We start from the raw sequence: 15,391 nt of genomic DNA on the forward strand, positions 1-15,391 counted from the left end.
CCAAATCCCATAAATCTGTCACCTAAGAGAGACAGTGATATAGCAGAAAGGGCTTTGGAGCCAAGTGGATCTGGGTTCAAATCCTGCCTTGACTACTGTCTGTGTGACTTTGGGCAAGTCTCTAGCGCTTAGCACAGTGCCTGGAATACAGAATGTATTTAACATGTTTATTGACTGGCTAACTGACACTGTGGGCCTTGAATTTCCTCCTCTTAACCACGAGGGATTTGGACTATGACCTCTAAAGTCACTCCCAGTTTTAGGTTTGTGATCTTATTCTTCCTTTTTTGTGGGGGGGTTGAGGGCAATTGGGGTTAAGTGACTTGCCCAAGGTCACACAGCTAGTGAGTATCATGTGTCTGAGACCAGATCTGAACTCAGGTCCTCCTGACTCAAGGGCCGGTGCTCTATCCACTGCACCACCTAGCTGCCTCAGTTTGTGATCTTATTATCAGAGCCACCCAGTAATTTGTTTTGGTTTAATCAAGTTCATTTGATCACAGGATTTGTAAGATCTTTCAGAGTCAAAATTATTTCATTCTTTTATTTGCATCCCCAGCTGCCTAGCCTAGCAGGTGCTTAATTGATCAATCATAGACTTGTAAGTTATTAGATGTATAAGATATATTTATAAGGGACCTTAGAAATCACCTTGTTCAACCTCTTCATTTTACAAATGAGGAAACTGAGCAACTCTGATAGGCAAGGGTCCCTTGAGCAAGTAGAAAGGGACAGAGACTGGCTTCAAATGCAGGTGCCCTGGCCTCAAAGCCAGTGTTCCTTCTCTTCCACCACACTGCCTCCCTTAGGGGTCAAATCCACAAGATTTGTCATGAGTAATGGTGTCATTTTTATGATTTTTCACAGATGGTGATGGTAATGAAAAACTCACCAGTATAATTTAAAAAGTTAACTTTGGGAACTTGAGAAACAATAGCTTTGGTCAGCCCAGACCAACATTTTCAGAAATTAAATTAAAACTGCAGGCTGGCTGACTGGCTCCTGCTTAACAGAGATGGATGTGTGTGTGTGTGTGTGTGTGTGTGTGTGTGTGTGTGTGTGTGTGTGTGTGTGTGTTAAGTAGTGTTTCCCAAAGTGTTTCATATACCTTCTGTTCACACAGTCCTCAAAAACTGTGGCATGTATTCCAATTACAGATTTGCTGAGCTGTGTAGGATTGAAAGAAGGGACATCCAGGTTCACCCCTTCCTACCCTTTTTGCCAATATCTTCCTCTAGGGTCTTTGGCTTCCCAGTCCATTACACGGATGTCTCCAACATGAGCCGTTTGGCAAGGCAAAGACTGCTAGGCCGGTCATGGAGCGTTCCTGTGATCCGCCACCTCTTCGCCCCCTTGAAGGAATATTTTGCCTGTGTGTAAGGGACATGGAAGTGAACTGGGATAGTGACATCTAATCAAAGCAAAACCACCAAGAATGAGAGGATGGAGAGAAGTATCAGCACCCGGAAGTGAAAAAAAGGAATTTCAAACAAACAAACAAAACACAAAAACCATCACAGATGCGAAAACATCCACAAGGCATCGCCGAGCAAAAGGGTTGGACGTCATCTCCTGATTTTTCAATGTTAAACTTTGATCCTATTTAAAAAACAAAACCAAGCTTCCCCTCCCCTCTTTATTATTATTATTATTAATATTATTATTATTATTTGGGTCAAACATTTAGTTTTCCACTCTTTCCAGAGGGGTTTTCTGTTTGTCTCGGTTTTGGCTTCTCGCTGTGACTGAAATAAGAGGGTTTATAATTTTTTTTTAATGCTGTAAGAGGAGGAGTAGGAAAACAGGGAACTACAGCAAAAAAAAAAAAAGATATTCAACAAAATAAAAACAGCAACTCTACCATGCAGAGGAGAGATAAGAAGGGGGAGGGGGGGAAAGAAATATGCTATAGAAATCTATCATATATATATATATAATGTGTATATATATATATTTTGGGGGGTTTTGTTTTGTTTTGAGTTTTTTTTTGTTTTTGGGTTTGGGGTTTTTTGTTTGTTTTTTGTTTTTGTTTTTTTTTTTTTTTTTTTGGCTTGGGTCTGATTAGATTAGGAGCACAAGCAGGAACAGAAAACTAGGGAGACACTCGGGCGGTCGGCGGCAGCCAAGGTCACCTCCAGCCACTGAGTGGGATTTTACCAGCACCATTCCTGGTGACGCAAAGTGAAACCCAACTAGCAACAGGGAAGATGAAAACACCCACACAATACACTTTTATACAGTATTTCAGGTGCCTACCACACAGGAAACCTTGAAGAAAATCAGTTTGTAGAAGCCGCTGTTACCTCTTGTTTACAGTTTATATATATATATATGATAGATACAAGATATATATCTATATATAAAAAGGTACTGTTACTACTGTACAACCCAACTTCATAATGGTGCTTTTCAACAGCGAGATGAGTAAAAACATCACCTTCCATGTTGCCTTATGTGCAAAGGGTTTTAACCAAGGATGGAGAAAAGGGAGAGATGGTTTTTTTCTTTTTAAAAAATTACTTTATGTTCTTTTAATTTTTTAAATGGTAAAGAAAGGGGGTTAGGACATAATCCCCCATGTCCCATTTCTCCCTGCCGAAAGGGGTAGGGAAGAGATTAAGTTTGAGGGTGTTAAGGACAGTGAGACACCCTAACAGGAGACAACCTTTCCTGAGTCATGCAATAATTTTTTTTTTTAATTTCCCAAAAGGAAAACTCCCTGGGCTGGATGGCAGGGGCAAAGGAGGGCTAGGTTCCCAGTTCCCCTACTTGAGTCATTCCACTGATTCCAGAGGATATCTCATGGAGGGGTACAGAAACCATCCAGAGTTTGGGGATATGTACAGCTAAAACCCCATCCTGGAGGAAATAAAAAAACATACAAAAAGTACTGGTGCTTTTCTGTCTAAGTCGCCTTTTGTGTGTTCTTTTATGAGAAACCACCTCCTCCCTGTCCTGCTACCATCTGCCCCTTCCCTGCACAAGGCAGCCCCTGACCCCAGGGGGAGTGATGTTTTTGGTCATCTCCAATCATAGGCTACAGTTTTATACTGGGAGGCTGATGATTTGGTTTATTATAATTGTTGTTATGCTTCTGATTCTGTTTGTTTAAATTTTTTTTTCCTTTGGGAAAAAATAAGCCCAATACTACCCTCCCTCCTCCCTTTAGGTTAAACACCAAGGTGCAGGGAGCAGGGTGGGGAAAACAGGGTGCTTTTTTTTCTTTTTTCAGTGGCTTCAGTGCCCAGGTTCCTAGGAATCCTGGCTCCCCCACCCCTCCTCTCAGGCCAGGCCTATACTCTCCTTTGTACAGCGCTAATTTGGCAGCTCAACAGTCCCTGAAAGTCTGCCTTCTGGAGTTCCGTCGCTCCTCTCCTCCTTCAGCTTCCCCTTTGTTCTTCTCAAGTCTAAGGAATATCTAGAGTTGGAGGGAGGAAGGACAGGGGCAGTCTCTTTCCTTTTAAATGTGATGTGAATTGTATGTGTGGTTCCTCCTCTACCCCTCCTAGTACTTGGTCTGATGATGGCTGTGCTCTTTTGTCATCTTTTTGGGGTTTGTTTTTTTGTTTTGCTTTGTTTTGTTTTTACCTCGAGTCAGCCACACTTCAAGTCCTGGTTCCAGAGACTTGACCCACTTCCTACTTTTGCAGACAGGGTGCCGGTGGCCCAGCCTGGGCAGTAGGAAGAGGAAACAAACACTCAGTGGCTCCAGGGTATGAGCCAATGGGCAGATGCCTGCCTCCATAGATGGGGTGTAGATATGTGGCATATAGAGATATATATTTTATAATGGGAGGGGGGATGGAGCCTCCTGGGACCTGCAGAGATAGGAGGCGCTCTCTAAAGTTCAAGGTCCCATATTACCATCCCCAGAAGGATAGGACCTCTGGTGATAGGCACTATATAAATACATAGATAGGGACATATATATGAAATATAATGCAGTGGGGGAGAGGGGGCAGATGACTTACTCTTGCTAAGCCTCTCTACCCTTCTCTTTCCTTGCCACAGGCATAGATAGCCCCATACAAATCAATCTATCTCTTACATACAAACATACTTCTACACAGTTACAGCTGCACTGTTATATACACACAGACATAACCTTTCCCCAAGATCCAATATTTCATGGAGTAGAGTCCCATACAACCACTTACCTCGACCCTGCTATCCCCTTGAATGCAGTTAACCTTTTTTGTGAGGGGGGGCTCTCCATGCCATCCAGGAGCTGTTGAGTTCCCAAGGTGCTACAGGTGGTAGGGGAGAGATTGGATCAGCTGACATTTTAGCTAAGAGACACCCCCATCCAAATGATAGCCTGCGCTTGTCTTTAATACCTCCCATGAAGTATGGGAAGGTCCTGAGCTAGCAAACCCTGGATGCCAACATCTGATTCCAAGGTGCAACCCAAGTCAACCTCCTTATCCATCTTTCTTGGCTTTCTACCTTAGCCTAAGGAACTTCTCGGAGGAATTAGAAATAGGAAAGTGAGCCTTGGGCCAATACAGGAAGAGCAACTGGGTGGTGGGGAAGATAGATGCCTGAGGCAGGCCTTGAACCACCAGAGCCGGTGTCCATCCAGGCCAATGTCCCAAGACTCCTGCTGTTATTTGGGCTGTCTAGGACTTGGTTCCCCAATAGTCTAAAGCCAACTTCTGTTTAAATTGGCATCTAAGCTTCCCATTCCTCTAAGTCTAGGGATAGCATTGTGATTGGATGTTTTCTCCTTTTGGATCATGACTGGTTTTCCACTGGAGATGAGTTTGGCGTTGGGTTTCCTGTTCTCTGTGGTGCTCCCCTTTACTTCCCTTCTTTATCCAGCTGGGCTTCACTTCCCTACCCCATCCCACCCTGGTTTGGGAGGCCACCAGCACCACTCTAAGAGTGGCTAGTGGAGGAGGTGGGCTGCTCTTGAGTAGTCCAAGGTGCTCCCTCCCCTCATAGCCGACACTTGTTTCCAAGGTCTTCCCAGTCCCCAGTGTCTTTTCACCGTTTCCCTTCATGCTGTGCCCAGCTTTATGCCAGCAGGGCCCTCCCAACTCCTGCTCACTAATCCTCTGCTCCTCAGCACCAAAGCCTCTTCCTTGCTCTTCATACAATACAGTCTAGTCCGTTTCCCAGACTTGTGCTTACAAATGTTGAATTTTTAAAAAATGATCTGGGTGGACTTGGGCTAAGCTCATATTAGCCAAGCCTTATGCCCTTCCCAGTGATATTGGTATTAAAAACCTTGGTAGCCCTCCAACCAAGCATGCTATCCCATCATCCTATGGGCTAGGCTTTTAGGTTTGGGGACAGTCTTGGCCCCATATCCCAGCCTGGAGATTCTTCTATGAGGATGTGGTCCTAGAATGCATTCTGCTCTAGAGAGGGTTGATTTTGGATTCCCTAGCCCCTCCAGGGGAGAGGACCTCACCCTACCTTTTGGTCTATTCTTGTGACGAGGCCAGCGCTTTCTAGATGATGGCCGTTTATAAGAGAAGTCTTGGAGGGAGGGGTTGTGACTGTGACTGTCTTGGGGGGTTGGTTTTGAGTGGCTAACCTTCCTATGCCATGAGAACCTAGAGAGCAGAATGTTCTAATGGGAAACATCCCCCTGCCTGGCAGGATAAAAGCATGAACTCTGGATGCATTTGGGCCAGTCCTGGATCTGGCTGGGTAGAGTACTGGGCCAAGTGACTTTGGGAGCTTTTTGCACAAACCTGCTGCTTCCAGTCAGATCAGAGCAGAGGCAGGCCCAAATGGCTCATGGGTCCATAATTGACCTGAAGCATCAGGATAGAGGGACTTGTGACCAAATAGGTTGAACGTGCTAAGCCTTGACATTGTCTGTCAAGGTGCCTGTCTGGGAGCCTTCTGTAAGAAGTCACTTCCTTGAGGCATTTGGAGACTCCTTTGGGTTGCTGTGTTTCATGGTTGCAGGTGGTAGGTAACTTAAGTACCTTCCAGAGGAGAGGGTGAGTGCCTTGAAGTAGGGGGATGAAGCTCCATAAGTTCATAGGGGGCTCTATAAGTTCAGCAGAGGGTAGGGATCACTCCCAGCTGCCTTATTTATGGGGGAAGCTGGGTTGTAAGGGTAACAGTGGTTTGTAGGAACCACAGAAAGGGAGGGGACAGGATTCAACTCAGAAGTTGTTCCTACCATTTCTGTCACTTCCATGATGCCACATCTGTCAATGTTGTAGAAATGAGGACTTCAGGGGACAGACCAGCCACCCTGCCAGTGCTTGGTAGGGCACAGTGCCAAAGAATGCAGCTGTTGACTGAGGTAAAGAGCAAATGAGGAAGTTAGTCTTTATTGGACTGCTGCTGAGAATCCATGGGGCTTTACGTTAGCTGGTATTAAACCCTCGGGTAGGGTCAGGGTGAGCGAGGGAAATAGATGACCTATGTGTGGTAGTGGGGGTAAACCAATAGGCAGATCCAAGTTTCTGGATCCAGCCCCTCTAAAAAAAAAAACGAAATGGAATAGGGGTGCCGAGTTGCCACTTCTGATCTCCTTATACCTGAAAGCAAATGCCTTTTTCTTTTTTCTTTTTCTTTTTCTTTCTTTTCTTTTTTTCTTTTTTCTTTCTTTCTTTTTTTTTTTTTTTTGCAGCTGAACATCCCATTGGAAAGCAAAGTTGCTCATGAGGTGGGCTCCCAAGCATAGTTTCTGGCACCAAAAGAGCAGGTGTTCATTTGTGACTTGGCAGAGTCTTGAGACTTTGGGGGGCACATTAAATTGGCCTGGGTTATGTGCTTGGGCCTAGGTAGATCCCATTGGGAAGGTACTGCTTCTTCCCCTCAAGCCTTCAAAGGCACCTCCCATATGGAGCAGCCAGCTCTCATCTTTTCTTACTTATCTAGTAGTAAGACGATCTAGAGTTCGCTAGTGGGGAGGAACCCTAGATAGAAATACAACCTGGGCTAAGAAGACAGTCTGGGAACTACAATTGGGAGCAAAAGAAGGAGGCATTTCAGCTGAGCCATTGGGGAACGTTCTTACAGGAACACTGCAATCATTAGTTTTCATATCTTAGATAAGTAGTTAACTATATGAGATTCTATATATATATATATGTGTATATGTATAAAAGTTGATTTTGGATGCAGTTTTTAAGAATTCCTGTCACTGTTATACCTGGTGCTGAGCTTTGTTTGGGGCTGGGGTCTCTCAAGAGCTGTTTTCAGAAGCCTTCCCAGGAACCCCCTGGAGCTAGTGTAGGGTCGGGCCCTGGCCCGCATTGGGGCAGTGGTACTGAGACATCTTGGATATTATTTTGGGGGTGGGGGGAGGGAAGCATTTTTGGGTCTTGAAAATATTCTGAAATGAACAGAATAAATCACACACCAGAGACTTCCACAGGCAAAGCTGGCCTGAGACAGCAAGCCTGCTTTCCCCCAGGACTTTGTCTGGGAGGATCTCTGTTCCTACCCCAACCTGGTGCTTTGGTCCTGGCGGATCAGTCGTTTGACCTTGTTGTCAGGAGTCCTCTGGTATGGTGGAGACATTAATCTAAATGACTAGCAGGTACTGCCCTTGTTCAGCAAATAAATGGGGTAATGGGGACCCCTTGGGTTACATAACCAGGGAGGAACCCAGGTCCTTTCTCCAGTACCAAGTAGGACAGAGAAGGTTATCAGGGAGGGGGCTTCCCATTTTCTCATTCCCTACTGAGACTGTGGATTCATCAGGGCCGGTTGGGTGAGAATTCCAGCCACCCAACTGTTCTAGGTGACCATGGTAGGTGGTCAACCCCAGGGGTATCTGGAAGGGGAGAGACAGCTAAAGGATACATAGCACAAAGGATCAACCCCACTGCCCTAAGCACCAGCTCTTAAATCTTTACATTTTGGTAAAGGAAGGATGGGGATGAAAGGGAAGGGAGAGAGTCTACTCATTCCCTTGCACCTGTTTTTCAGAAATGCCAACTAAGGTTGGCCTCTGGTGGCCTCTTGCTTAGCTGTGGCCCCAAAAAAGTGGAGTTTTGGGGCAGGGAGGAATGGGCAGTTCAGAGGCAGTGGGGTCAGGGAAGGTCCCATGACTAGCATCTGTGATTTGCCAATTTGTGTCTCCCCAAACCCTCCCCAAAAATGGAGGCCAGTAGGAATGGGCAAGTCCCTGTTGACTCCAGTAACTGGAAATTCTCACCTCGGATCAGCCCAGATTGGAGGGGGGTAGCTTTACCTAATACCAGATCAAGTGGTCTCCAGCCCCAAACCTGGGGAGATGAACAGGGAAATTGGAAACATGTCACAATTCATTTTGTAAAACAATTTTGTTGAACAGCCCTAGATGTCAACAAAATGAAAGAGGGAAAGAAATGCCTAAATTCCTTAGAAGACACAGCGGGAGTAGGTGAATCAACAAGGTGCTAAAAAAAAACAAAAAAACAAAAAAAACACATTTTATTAAAAATATATATTGTTAAATTAAGTCTGCTGTCTGGACAATGACTGTTTGTTTTGTTTTCTTGTAGTGGAGTTTAAAAGAGACTATTATTTTACTCTGATATATTATTATTAAAAAGGCATTTTAACTTTGTACTTGAAAACTAAATGAGCGATTTCATGTGTTTTAGCTGAGGCATTGAAGTAGCGGGTGCTTACCTATTTGTGGGAAATCACGTATTCATACGGAAGAATAAACTCTGTAGAGGATTTGGTTTAAACAACAACAACAAAACTCTTACTGTTACAGAGATCTGGCTTTGGCCCCAGGGGCAGAGTGCTTGATTCCACATTCCATGCAGCTAAATGCAGGACTTTTGTTTTTCCCAGACTATGTCGTTTCTCCCCCCATCCCAACCCCGAATTTTGTTTTTCTATAAGTTCCCTATTTTGAAAAAAACAAAAACAAACAAACCCCCCCCCCCGCCACCTTTTCCCTTTCTGTTCTGGTTTCAGCATCCTTCCATTATTTTATTTTTGTTCTATTTCGTTTCAGGTCGCTTCTCTATTTATTGACAATAAATAGTGTACATTTCTCAGTCTGATTCTGCGACATCACAGGGAGAGGGCATGAGTGAGAGGACCCCGCGGGTAGGTGGGTGGGTGGTTGGCGGGAGCAGTCCCTGGCCCTCGGCCCTCCCCTGGTGTTCTGTTGTATCTCTGTGTAAGTGATGCTCGTGACATAGCTGTATATGAAATAATTAAAGAGGTCAATGCGTACAGCAGATGTAGAAAGTCTGTCAGTTCCGCCTTCATCCCATTTTTTGGTGCCCAGAAGAGTATAATAAAGATCCTTTCTAATGTACTTGTGCTGGAGAACACTTGAATAAATGGACTGTTTTTGTGCAAAAAGAAAAACCGAAAATCACCGGAATAACGTCCTTTTGTCTTGCGGCTCCTTCTTGGATGTAGTTGGTTCCCCTACCCCAGCCCCCTGCCACAAGCTCCCATTGGCCTCTTGGCCTATGTACATGATACAAATTGACACACTTCCTGTTCACCTCACGTCCAATTTCCCTTTCACCTCTAAACGCCAATAGGCCAGTGTTATTGTTTGGGTAAGTGTTACCCTCCAGCTCTGTAGAGCCTGAGTCATCCATTCTAGCCCATCTTATGTAATTCCTTTCCCATAAGTTCATTGCAGTGGGCTCATCCAAAATACTGAGTGCCTTCCTCCATTTCTTCTCCCATTACAGGGGTACCAGAGGAGACTTCACTCTTGGCGTGTGACCAGCCCATCTTTATTGCACTCATTTATTTCTTTGATGATGTCCTCTACTCTCTAGTTCCTAAAGCATCCTGGCACAGGGAAAGGGTGATAGAATTTGGAGTCAGAAGACCTGAGCTTGAAGCCTGGTTCTGTGGTCTGGTTTCCCTTGAGGTCTCTAAGGTCAGCCTGACCTCTACAGTAAGCTTTTGGGTTAGACAGTTTCCTAGCCACATAAAGCTAGGTTCAAACAATATAATAAATAAGATTTTCCCAATAATTACTATATTTCCCTACAGGTGGCATAAGGAGGACTGGTCTTAGAGCCCAGAAAGATTGGATTTCAAATTCTGTCATTAATGTATACTTCTCAGTGTCCCTCAACAGCTCAGAAGGCTATCAGCTACATGTGAGTTGTCCATCTGTATCGGTGGAAGGAGATTCCACACAAGGGAGATCGAGTGAAATCACAGGTCTGGATCAAATGAAATAAAATAATTATTGAATTATAAATAAGTTATAAATGCTTGACTGCACAAGAATTGGACATTAGTGCAAGAGACAGACAAATTGGCTCTTGCCCTTGGCACCTGACTTAAGATTATGGTTCTTGCATTGTGTCTCTTCCTTCTTCCCTCCCGGGCACTGCTTTGTGTAGGTGGTTTCTATTCCTTCCCCGCCATTCTGAAAAAGCTCTGTGATAGACACAAATTCAGGCTGGCATCCTCCCCTACCTCATCTTAAAGCCTGAGGCCCTTTGGATAAGTCACAGCTGCATTTTTTGTCACCTAAGTGCTCAGTTGGACACCAGCCAGTAGTTGCTTTTCTGTCGCAGCAGGATTAGGCCAGGATTACTTCAGTGTTTCAAAGATCTGTGATTTCACCAGTGTAGGCACTGCCTCCATGTCTTAGGGGATGGTCATCATGAACTGCTGGAGCTGAACAAAATTCAGCCCCTGGTGCCAGCCGAAGGCAATGGGCCTCTGGACAAAATCAAAGAATTTCAGGGTTGAGAAGGACCTCAAGGGCTACCCAGTCTAACCCATGTTTGGAAAAAATCCCTACTATAACATATCCAGTCTATTCTCAATGCCCTTTGAGGAAGAAGAACCCACTACTCTCACCTCCCTATTTGCAATGGCACCCTCATTCTATTAATGGATAGTTCTAATTATTAGGACACTTTTTCCTGAAGACAAGACTAACTTTACCTTTTGTGCAACTTCGAAAAGCGTTTATTAAGTGTTTATGAAGTGCTTGGGTGCTGGGGATAACCAGCTTTTAAGGAGCTTACATTCTACTAGAAGGAAACAATGAGGGCACAGAAATATCAATACAAAATATATGTGAAGTAAATAAAGTGACTTTTTAGTGAAAAAGTAGGGTACTAACTTGGGGAAGCAAGGCCAGGAAAAATCCATTTGGACCCAGCTCTACACTGTGGGGTTAGAGCCAATTCTATGATGGCTGATATGAAATCTCAAGTTCAGACTGTACTATTTCCAGACTTATACTCCATTCTTTTGCCTTTGAGAGCCTTTGGTCACCTCCAACCCCATCACTCTGTGCAACAGAGTTGGACTTCACTGGAGGGGCTTTGGTAATTGGGAGACTGTTTCCTAAGTTAAAGGAGAGATTTGTATTTTGCCCTGCTTTTAAAAATCATTTTTAAAAATAAATTTTTGATTAATAAGCATGTTTTCTCTCCTTTCCACATCTCTTACTGCACTGAAAGAAAAAAAAAGAACAGTCAGTCAATAGACACTTATTAATTGCCTACTATTTGCCGGCACTGTGCTAAGCACTTAAGATACAAACTAAGATTAAAAAAAAACCAACCTATTTCTGTCCTCAAGGAGTTCAGTTTCTAATAAGGGAGATGACAGGTACACAAGATATACACAGAGTAGATGGAAGGTAATCTTAGAGGGGAAGGCACTAGCATCTGGGCAAGACAGGGGCCAGGAAGGAAGGAAAGGAACAAACATTTATCTAGCACCTACTACACACCAAATACTATACTAAGCACATTACAAATATTTTTTCATTTGATCCTCACAACAACCCTGGGAAGTAGGTGCTATTATCCCCATTTTATAGTTGAGGAAACCAAAGCAAACAGAGGTTTAGTGATTTGCCCAGGGTCACACAGTTAATAAGTGTCTGAAGCTAGATTTGAACCCAGATCTTCCTGGCTCCATGACCAGTTAATATTCTTTCCAATATTCTTTCTACTCCATAACATCCTTATCCATTCTAGGTATTTAATAATACTAATAGCTACCATTTATAAAGCTACCTAGGTGCATCAAAGACTTCCTGCAAAAGGTGGCATTTGAACGACTCTGTGGATGATTGTGACACCTTTTTGGAATTCAGGGTGGGAGAACTGGCTGCTGCTTTTGAATTTTCTATGATCTATGATCCCTCTCTAATCCATTTGCCACATAACTGCCAAAATAGCCTTCACTAAACCCTAGATCTGACCATGGCACTCTTCTGCTCAAGAAACTACAGTGACTCCCTATTGCCTCTAGGAGAGAATATATATTCCTCTGCTTGGAATTTAAAGCTATTCTCAGTCTGGCCCCAGCCTACCTCTACCCCTCCTTCACTCTCTACCTACCCCGGAAAATATTCATTGAAAGGTCAAGACTGGCCCCTACAACCCCAGACTTTCAATGCTGTGACTAAATTTCAACCCCAAATTTCTGATTCTACCATAAACTGTGTATGTCTGGGATGGGACAGGACTGAATGGGTACCACCATGTTCTGCACCCCCCCCTTCATTCTACCAAGCACTCCTCATCAATCAATCAATCAATCAATAAACATTTATTAAGCACCTACTCTGTGTCAGACATTGTGCTAAGCACGTCAACAATATAACCACAGAGTTGGGAAATAAGCATTGGGATGATTTAGTTGTTGTTTTTTTTTAAGTTTATCTTAATGTCCATGTTTACAAAAGGACAGTGATTGATTACAGATGTTGGCTATTTATAAAATGAAGGGGTCAGACTAGATGACATTTAAGGTCCCTTCAATCAATCAACATTTTTTATGTGCAAGGAACTATGCTAAGAGTTGAGGATAGAAAGAAAGTACAAAGTCTCTGCCCTTAGCAAGCTGATATTTTAATGGGGAACATATCAAACAAACAATTATGTAGTACAAAATATATATGGTATTATCCCAAAGGGAAGGTGCTGACATTATGGGGGACCAGGAAAGGCCTCTTGCAAAAAGTAGGATTTGAATTGAGTTTTGAGGAAAGGCAAGAGGCAGAGGTGAGGAGGGAGAAGACTCCAGGCATGGTGGACAGCCTGTGAAAAGGCCTGGAGTTGGGAGATGAAGATTGTGCATGTGTGTGTATGTGTGTGTGTGTGTGTGTGTGTGTGTGTGTGTGTGTGTGAGAGAGAGAGAGAGAGAGAGAGAGAGAGAGAGAGAGAGAGAGAGATGTTCGGATCTTTGCTTAGGAAAGATCACTTTGACAACTGAGGATGGACCAGAGAAGGCAAAGACTTGAGGCAGGGAGATCATCTAGAAGGCTGTTGCCTTCCAGCCTGTCCACGCATGAAGTGATGAAGACACCAGGGTGTGCACTGTACCATGTGCACTAGGGCAGTGGCTGTGTGAGTGGAGAGAAGAGGATGTACATGAGAGATATTGTTAAGGTGACAAGACTCAGAAATGGATTGGATATATGGAATGAATATGAGACAGAAGTCAATGATGATGCAAGATTAAGTAAATGGAAAGATGGTGATGCTTTCAGCAGTAATAGGGAAGCTGGGAAGGGAGAAGGATTTTTTTGGAGGGAAGATAAAGAATTTCATTTTTTTCATGCTGAGCTTGAGATGTCTATGGGATCTTCAGTTTGAGATATCCAAGAAGTAGTTGGTGATGTGAGACTAGAGTTCAGGAAAGAAGTTGGGGTGAACTATGTAGATTTGAGAATCATTTGCATAATAATAATTTAATCCATTGGAGCTGATGAGATCACCAAGTAAGGTAGTATGAGGAATAAGAGCAAAGGGTCTAGGATGGAACATTGAGGAGCACCCACAATTAGCAGGCATGACATGGATGAAGTAGCAAAGGAGACAGAGAAGGAATGGTCAGGCAGGTGGAGGAGGAGAACCAGGAGACAGCAATGTTATGAAAACCTGGAGAGGAAATAATATCCTAGAAAAGAAGGATGAAGATTGAGAAAAGGTCATTTGGTAATTAAATCATCAGTGACTCAGGAGAGAGTGGTTTTAGTTGAATAATGAAGTTAAAAGTCAGATTGTAGAGAGTTTATATGGGCAGCTAGGTGGTGCAGTGGGTAGCATGCTGGGCCTGTAGTGAGAAAGACTCATTTCCATGAGTTTAAATCTGGCCTCAGACACTTACAAGCTATGTGATGCTGGGCAAGTCGCTTAACTTGGTTTCCTCATCTGTAAAATGAACTGAAAAAGAAAATGGTAAACCACTCCAATGCTTTTGGAGGAAATCAAGAAAAATCAAGAAAACCTCAAATGAGGTCAAGAAGAGTCAGACGTGACTGAACAACAAAAGAGGGTTTAGAAGAGAGAGGCAGAAGAAGCATGGAATGTAGACATTTTTCTCAAGGAGTTTAGCTGAAAAGAAGAGGAGAAATAAGGCAATCACTAGCAGTGAGAGGAGAGTTATGGGAGTGTTTTTTAAGGATGGGAAAAACAAGGGTTTGTTTGTAGGGCAATAGGAAGGGATTAAAGATTAGAGAGGGTGTAGGGAATGATAGAGGGCTCAATATGCTATAGAAGACAGGAGTAGATGGCAACAAGGATATCTGCAGAGGGGTTTGACTGGAGAAGAAGGGCCACTTCTTCATGACAGATGGTGACGAAGGAGGTAATGGGGAAAGACATTTGAATGATGTGATATGAGGAGGCAGGAAGAAGAGAAAATTCTCATTGAATGGCCTTGGTTTTTTCAGTGAAGTATAAGGCAAAGCTCTCAGCTGAGGGGGTGCCATGGGAGCCTGAGGAGAGATGACAATGTTTGGAATAGCCATTGTGGGAAAGTGAATCTCTTAGCAAGGTGTAAAAGGGCTGCCTTGCTGCAGTGAGGGCAGTAAAATTATGTAACAGATTTACTTGGATTCAGTCACCTCAGTTTGCTGATGACTTTTCCAGCTTTGTTCAGCAACAGATGAATAAGAGAAAAGGAAATAGATGGTAGGAGTAATCCAAAATTGGGATTTGGCAAAGCATGATCTGTGATAAGACTGAGGGCAAGGGAGTAGAGCAGTTTCCCCACCCTTGGACTAGAGTATAAAGGATAGCATAGAATTGAACTAATTTACCAAGTTGTCGAAATAGAGAAGGGAGAAAAGTACAGCCTGGGAAAGAATTGAGGGATGAAGGGTAAGATAGGGTAAGAGAATAAACAGTTATTAAATGCTCACTATGTGCCAGGCATTATTTCTTTGGAGGTTACAGTGAAGATAATAAACAGGGTTAAGTGTTAGAAGGCACAGATAAAGGAATCTCAGAGTTCATGAACATGGAAACGGAATACTTGCCAGTGATGCAAAGATCAAAGGTATGTAGCTGAGGTGGAATGTAGGACTTTTGTTGTTCAGTCATTTCTAACCCGTTGTGGCTGCATTTTGGGGTTTTCTTGGCAAAGATACTCGAGTAGTTTGCCATCTCCTTCTCCAGTTCATTTGACAGATGAGGAAAATGAGATAAACAGAGTTTAGTGACTTACCCAGGGTCAC

The 15,391-nt window shown here is 43.6% G+C and overlaps 1 protein-coding gene across 2 annotated transcripts in view; it reads left to right on the top strand.

Annotated features, from left to right (window-relative positions):
- DNMT3A (DNA methyltransferase 3 alpha) overlaps positions 1-9,298 on the top strand; it is a 154,503-nt gene extending 145,205 nt beyond the window's left edge. For both annotated transcript variants that reach the window (XM_020983946.2, XM_020983945.2), the window contains one exon: positions 1,239-9,298. In XM_020983946.2, coding sequence (XP_020839605.1) covers positions 1,239-1,380 — 142 coding nt within the window. In that variant the 3' untranslated portion in view covers positions 1,381-9,298. The remainder of the gene's footprint in view (positions 1-1,238) is intronic.
- The last annotated feature ends 6,093 nt before the right edge of the window (positions 9,299-15,391 follow it).

This window comes from Phascolarctos cinereus, unplaced genomic scaffold (genome assembly GCF_003287225.1).
Source record: "Phascolarctos cinereus isolate Bilbo 61053 unplaced genomic scaffold, phaCin_HiC Scaffold_2;HRSCAF=192, whole genome shotgun sequence".
NCBI lineage: Eukaryota > Metazoa > Chordata > Mammalia > Diprotodontia > Phascolarctidae > Phascolarctos > Phascolarctos cinereus.